This window comes from Sipha flava, unplaced genomic scaffold (assembly GCF_003268045.1).
Source record: "Sipha flava isolate LNK unplaced genomic scaffold, YSA_version1 101_pilon_pilon, whole genome shotgun sequence".
Taxonomy (NCBI): Eukaryota; Metazoa; Arthropoda; class Insecta; order Hemiptera; family Aphididae; genus Sipha; species Sipha flava.
In genome coordinates this window covers 369,420-375,090 of record NW_020271715.1, presented here as the reverse complement: position 1 = coordinate 375,090, position 5,671 = coordinate 369,420, and the positions used below count along the sequence as shown (strand labels likewise).

Sequence of the window (5,671 nt, the reverse complement as noted above, 5' to 3'; positions counted from 1 at the left end):
ATTTTAAATTCCATTGATTATTATAGTATGGCTGCCACTTTGTTATCATAATTACGTTATTACTTATTGATGATACAAACATTTTGATTTATATTATTGTATGGTCCGGTCGGGTGTAGTTTTTAGTTTTGTTTAAAGTTTTAAATATGCCAACTGTTTGTGCAGTTTATGGTTGTACGAATAAAACAACCAATAAAAATATATCATTTTACCGTTTCCCCCCCCCCCCAAAAAAAAAAAAAAAACAAAAAAACAAACCCAAACCCCCCCCCCCCCCCAAAAAAAAAAAAAAAAAAGTGCAGCAATAGATCTTCAAAAACTACTATAAGAGCAACGAAATATGTGGCTGAAATCCCTTCATAGACTTAATTTGAAGAATAAGCAGATTGATGCTATGCGCATATGTTCTTCTCATTTTAAAAGTGGTAAGGATATGTTTAATTAATCAATTAAATGTGTTTTTGTATTTTGTATATACCTATTTTTGTAATACTTGTTCTTTTGGTAAACCAGCTTACTATACCAGTAACAAACATCCTGACTGGTGTCCATCAATAAATATGGGCTACAATACTAGTAAGGGTAATTAATAATTACTAATTAATCATTTTATGTTTTATAATAGGAAGTAATAGTTTTATATTTTTAATAGAAATATAATCATGCCATTTGATACTTTACAATTTACAGCTCAATAACAAAAAATTATGATTTTTTTTTTTTGGATTTAAAGCTTTATCTAATAAAAGTTTGATTTTATTTAAAACTTATATAGGTGCTGCGACTACACCAGATATCAAACAATACCATAGGGCTACTAAACGAATGGCATTGACACCAACCATTTTGTTTCCAAATGACTTGGAAGATGATACTGTTGTCACTGTTCCTAATTCTAGTGATGTAGAAAATGTGGATAGAAGCATGGAAACAGGGACATCAACTTCAAGAACAATGACCATAGCTAATATACAGACATTAGAACAAGAAGTAGTTAGGGAAGATTTTGTAATCAACAAACTTACTTCAGAAGTAAATTATTTAAATTTAAGTGAAGAAACATTTAATGGTCGTCCTCAAATGTTAGCATTTTATACTGGCCTTGAGAGTACGGATCTTTTTTTATTAATTTTAGAAGAAATTAAACCTGCGCTAACTTCTAGTAACCAAAGGTTAACCGAATTTCAAAAACTGTTATGTCTTATGAAATTAAGATTAAACATGCCATTTGTTGATTTAGGCTATAGATTTAATATCTCTTGTGATACTGCTTCAATTATTTTTCGTAAGGTTATATTTATTTTAGAACATGCATTTAAAAAACTAATTTACTGACCAGACATGGAAGCATTACGTTATCTAATGCCACGTTCACTTTTTGATTCTTTTGGTAACTCAGTTGCAGTTATTATCGATTGCTTTGAAATCGGAATTGAAAAACCTAGTAATTTAAAAGCTAAAGCACATACTTGGTCTTCTTACAAAAACAAAAATACTGTTAAGTATTTGATTGCTATAACACCTCAAGGGGTAGTATCATTTATATCTGAAGGATGGGAAGGTAGGGTGAGTGACAAACACATAACCGAAAATTGTATGTTTTTGAAAAATTTATTGCCAGGAGATGTAGTACTTGCAGATAGGGGATTCACTGTAGGTGGGAGTATAAGCTTTTATTTTGTTACTTTGAAAACACCTGCCTTTACAAGGGATCTTCCTCAATTACACCCGTGTTCTGTTGAAGAAACAAGGAAAATAGCATATGTTAGAATAAATGTAGAGCGTATAATAGGACTCACTAGATCTAAGTATAAAATTCTTAATGGCCCTATGCAAATTACAACTCTTAAACACCAAGATGATAACTCATGTTTGTTAGATTCAATAGTTACAGTTTGTTGTGCTCTCATTAATATGTGCAGTTCTATTGTACCATTAGATTAAAAAATTTAAAAATGTTTATCTATAATATAAATATTTCAAAACTGATTTCTCTAATTTTTGTTTTGTTGTATTTCTTATTATCAGGAGAAAATATTTATGAATGATAATTTTAGGAAAATCCACCGGAAAGCAGGAAATCTGGATGGCAAACATTTTTAAGTTTTGACACCATACACCGAATATTAAATAAGAAATTGAACAATAAAGTGCGCGGGATCAGCCTAGTTAATATATATAATAATGTAATATAATTTAAAATCAATTTTATTTATTATTTACAGTTTGTACATTACCATTTTTTAGCTGTAGGCTTGCGTTTGATTCCAATGCAAGTATAATGATACCACAAGTTTGTGCATCCTTCTTTAGTACACATAATAATTTTCCCTCCTGTATCATTTTTGCATGTACAGTATTGATATGGACCATTTTCACTTTCTTTTAATTTAGTTTTTCCAATGGATTGATTATTAGTATAAAACCGACCAAGCAATTCGGGCAGAATAATTTCATAATAATACCATTTTGATTTGCTCGTAATTTCATTGCATATTTCATAATCAATATTAACGCGTTCTATATAATAATTATTAGGTGACCACATAATAAAATCTCCATACTTAAAACCACCTAAAAGCATTTGTGTTTGTATCTGATAATGGTATTGATGTGTTTTCTTCAGTTTCCCATTTAATATACAGTCAAGATTTTCTATTTTTTTATTTTGTGTTAGACTATATGGAATATATGACTATATTATTTCCAAGACACCAGTTCCACAACAGCCACAATTAATTATACCATCCGGACTTGCACCAATGAATAGAAAACATGGATTTATAATAAGTCCACTATTTATAACAGAAAAATGTATATGGTTGTTTTTTTAATTTTTCACTATAAAAAGCTTTAGCTTCATTTTCATGTGTGGTTCCCCATACAGTGGCTTGATTTTTAAAAGTGTTTTGTAATGGGTAACATATTGTTCTAAGAAGACTTATACTTGAACTGCATGTTTTTGTGAAATATACTTCTTTAACTTTTGAAGCAGTTATACGGCCGCTTCTATAGTAAAACCATTCTTTACACTCTGCCTGTTGTCTAGTTATTAGTTCAATATTCTCACATTCATCTTTAGTCAAAGAAAAGTCTAGTTTAGAACCTAGGATTACATGATCTTCCTTACTAAGTAAAGCATATTCATCCTTATACATTCCCACAAAACTTTTAGGAAATAAGACGGTTTTAAATTTTAAATTAAAGGATGGTATAACTTTTAAAACTGCAGCATTGCTATTAACTTTCTCCAGTTTAGTTAAAAATAAATTTAAATGTTGTGTATCATTAATAGTCGTTGGAAGGTTTTTAATATAATTAGCTTTAGTTTTATGTGACTTAGGATGGTTGGTGCATATTTTTTTTGGTTGATTAAAATCAATTTCACTGATTTTTTATGAACTAAAATTTGTATTAGGTGGAACAGTCCAATATGCAGATACATCAGTAACAGACTTCTATGTTTCATTTTTTTTTAAGAAAGCATATTGCAAATAAAAAAGCACAGCGCCAACATGCGAGCAACATTCCCCAAGCCCAGCTATACATGTAAAATGTACTGCTACGACTTCTCCAGAAAACTTTAAAACAATCCATGGTAACAATTTAATATCATTAAGCCTTTGTGAATGTGCAACCTAAGCAATATATACACTAAAAAATTTTTGAATCATGTAACCTAGCTAATAGCAATTTGATTTAAATAAAACTAATTTACAGTTTATATAAAACATAATAAGTAAGCTTTAAGCATTTAAAAAAATATTTAGATAATTTTTAAATGGATTAAAATATATTTAAATAACTTTAAGCTCTGTATTTGAGTACTAATTCTTAGGTTTAAAATAAATTGATAATTATAAGAAATCAAAAAGCAAAAGCAATTTAAAAAAAAACCTTTACCTCTGCAACAACTAGAACAACGTAATTTACAGCATACCATTTAGTGTTATAAATCCATCTACTAGCAAAAAAATGATAAGCTTCTAAGCTTTTGAAAGCTTTAAACTCGTCAAGCGTATAAGCACTCTTAGTGAGAAATAGATAATTAAAAATATCAGGGTAAGTTACTTCTGGAATAAAATCTAAACTATTGGTCCACTGTATACATTGATCCTTCATTAAAACATGGGGATCACATAAACCAAGTACACTTATTTTTTTAATATATCTCTCCTGAATATCTTAAGCTATGCCTCTAGCGTAATTGCTTAGATGATATGTCATGTTTATAAAAAAAAATTAATAACAAAAAAAAAATTGTTTAATACTGAAGAGGAGGACAAAATAAATTATTTTGTTATGCTGAATAGTGAATAATAATGAAACCCGACAAATATTTGTACCATCAATTAGTGATAAGAAATAATTTGAGTTCAAACCTAACCTAAATCATAATCATTAATTCAACTTGATGACTGATTTTCTTAAGAAACCTCTCCATTCTTTTTAGTCCACGTCGAAACGAAATTATGTTTACGCGTCCGATGATCGGGGAAAGTAATAAATTATCAAATCAAGGTCACCCCCTTGAAACGCGCGTATTTGAATAATTCATGTAATTGCACGTAAATCGTAATCACGCGCGCCGTGTGTACAATAATTGTGCTTTAATCATTCACACGTGTCCAGGTGACATCGTCTTCGTTCGGTATGTGTCACGACATCGCGCGTACCTACAACGGTAGCAGTGACACATCGGACATTTGTAATTTGTTGCGCACATTGTGAAACGTGTACATGGCAACAATACGCGCACGCGGTGCGTATCATTTCATTGTTGTTGTTCATCAGTCATTATCGGTTGTTTAGCGACCGAATGTATTCGTTGTTGTTGTTGTTGTCGCCGACGTTAGGACACGCGCGTCACGCATTTGTGTTACGTACGCAGCTGCGCAGGTGGTGACGTATTTTCAATTTCTGAGTGCGTGTGGGGGGAAGGTTACAGTTTTTCTAAAAAAATAAGTGATTTTTTTTAGTATTATTAAAAATACATTTAAAATAACATTAAAACACACGTCGCTGGTCAATGAGGACCGGTTCCACATCCCTCCCCCAGCTAGTAAATAATTAGGTAATATCAAAATAAATATTACCTAAAAATGTCGAACCCTCTTCCTCCCTGACTATAAATAATCTCCACCTACGCCCTTGGTTATACGAACAACAATATTGGTTATTGGTAAACGTCGTAGCACTGTCCGAATAGGTGTTCCGAAATCATGCGATACACGTATACACGTGGTGATTCAAATGACAACAAGATCACACATGGATATCAAGCAGGCGGCGCAATAAATTCCAATACGATTTTATTTATTCGTGCGCCGTGAGCGGGCGACAACAGTTCTGTTTTCGTTAGTCGAAACGCACGAACACATGGTCGTGCTAGTCGTGCACCAGATGGATGCTTTTGGTACAACGATAATAATCGCTATGGTTGCGATTTCGACCGGTTGTGCCGACCTGTATGCGAATTCAGTGGCGTACATTCAATCTTGCTCGTGAGGAGGGAGGGGGTAACAAAAATAATCGTTATCTTTTTTTTTCCGTTACACAGATAAATAAGATAAATAACTGCTATAAATATATATTATTTTATACAACTTTTTCACCAATTTACAGTTTACTTTTACATTACAGTAAATTAATAGCTATTGGAATATAAAAA

The 5,671-nt window shown here is 31.4% G+C and overlaps 2 protein-coding genes and 1 pseudogene across 2 annotated transcripts; 2 read left to right on the top strand and 1 right to left on the bottom strand.

The window, feature by feature from the left end:
• The first annotated feature begins 387 nt into the window (after positions 1-387).
• LOC112680978 lies at positions 388-1,357 on the top strand. Its single transcript, XM_025551245.1, has 3 exons — positions 388-425; positions 514-576; positions 776-1,357. Exons 1-3 carry the CDS (start codon positions 395-397, stop codon positions 1,333-1,335), a joined length of 654 nt encoding a protein of 217 aa, XP_025407030.1. The 5' UTR covers positions 388-394; the 3' UTR covers positions 1,336-1,357.
• LOC112680396 lies at positions 1,342-1,944 on the top strand. The gene has a single exon (XM_025550485.1). The coding sequence runs from the start codon at positions 1,342-1,344 to the stop codon at positions 1,942-1,944; it is 603 nt and encodes a 200-aa protein (XP_025406270.1).
• An 851-nt stretch (positions 1,945-2,795) lies between these two features.
• LOC112680387 lies at positions 2,796-4,122 on the bottom strand (annotated as a pseudogene).
• Between the last annotated feature and the right edge of the window lie 1,549 nt (positions 4,123-5,671).

Excerpts from the sequence above, each read along its gene's own strand:
- LOC112680978 (XM_025551245.1), top strand. The coding sequence starts at position 395 with ATGCGCATATGTTCTTCTCATTTTAAAAGTG. Across the intron at positions 426-513 it reads TTCTTCTCATTTTAAAAGTG|CTTACTATACCAGTAACAAA; the intron begins GTAAGGATATGT and ends TTGGTAAACCAG. Across the intron at positions 577-775 it reads AAATATGGGCTACAATACTA|GTGCTGCGACTACACCAGAT; the intron begins GTAAGGGTAATT and ends AAACTTATATAG.
- LOC112680396 (XM_025550485.1), top strand. The coding sequence starts at position 1,342 with ATGGAAGCATTACGTTATCTAATGCCACGTTCACTTTTTGATTCTTTT.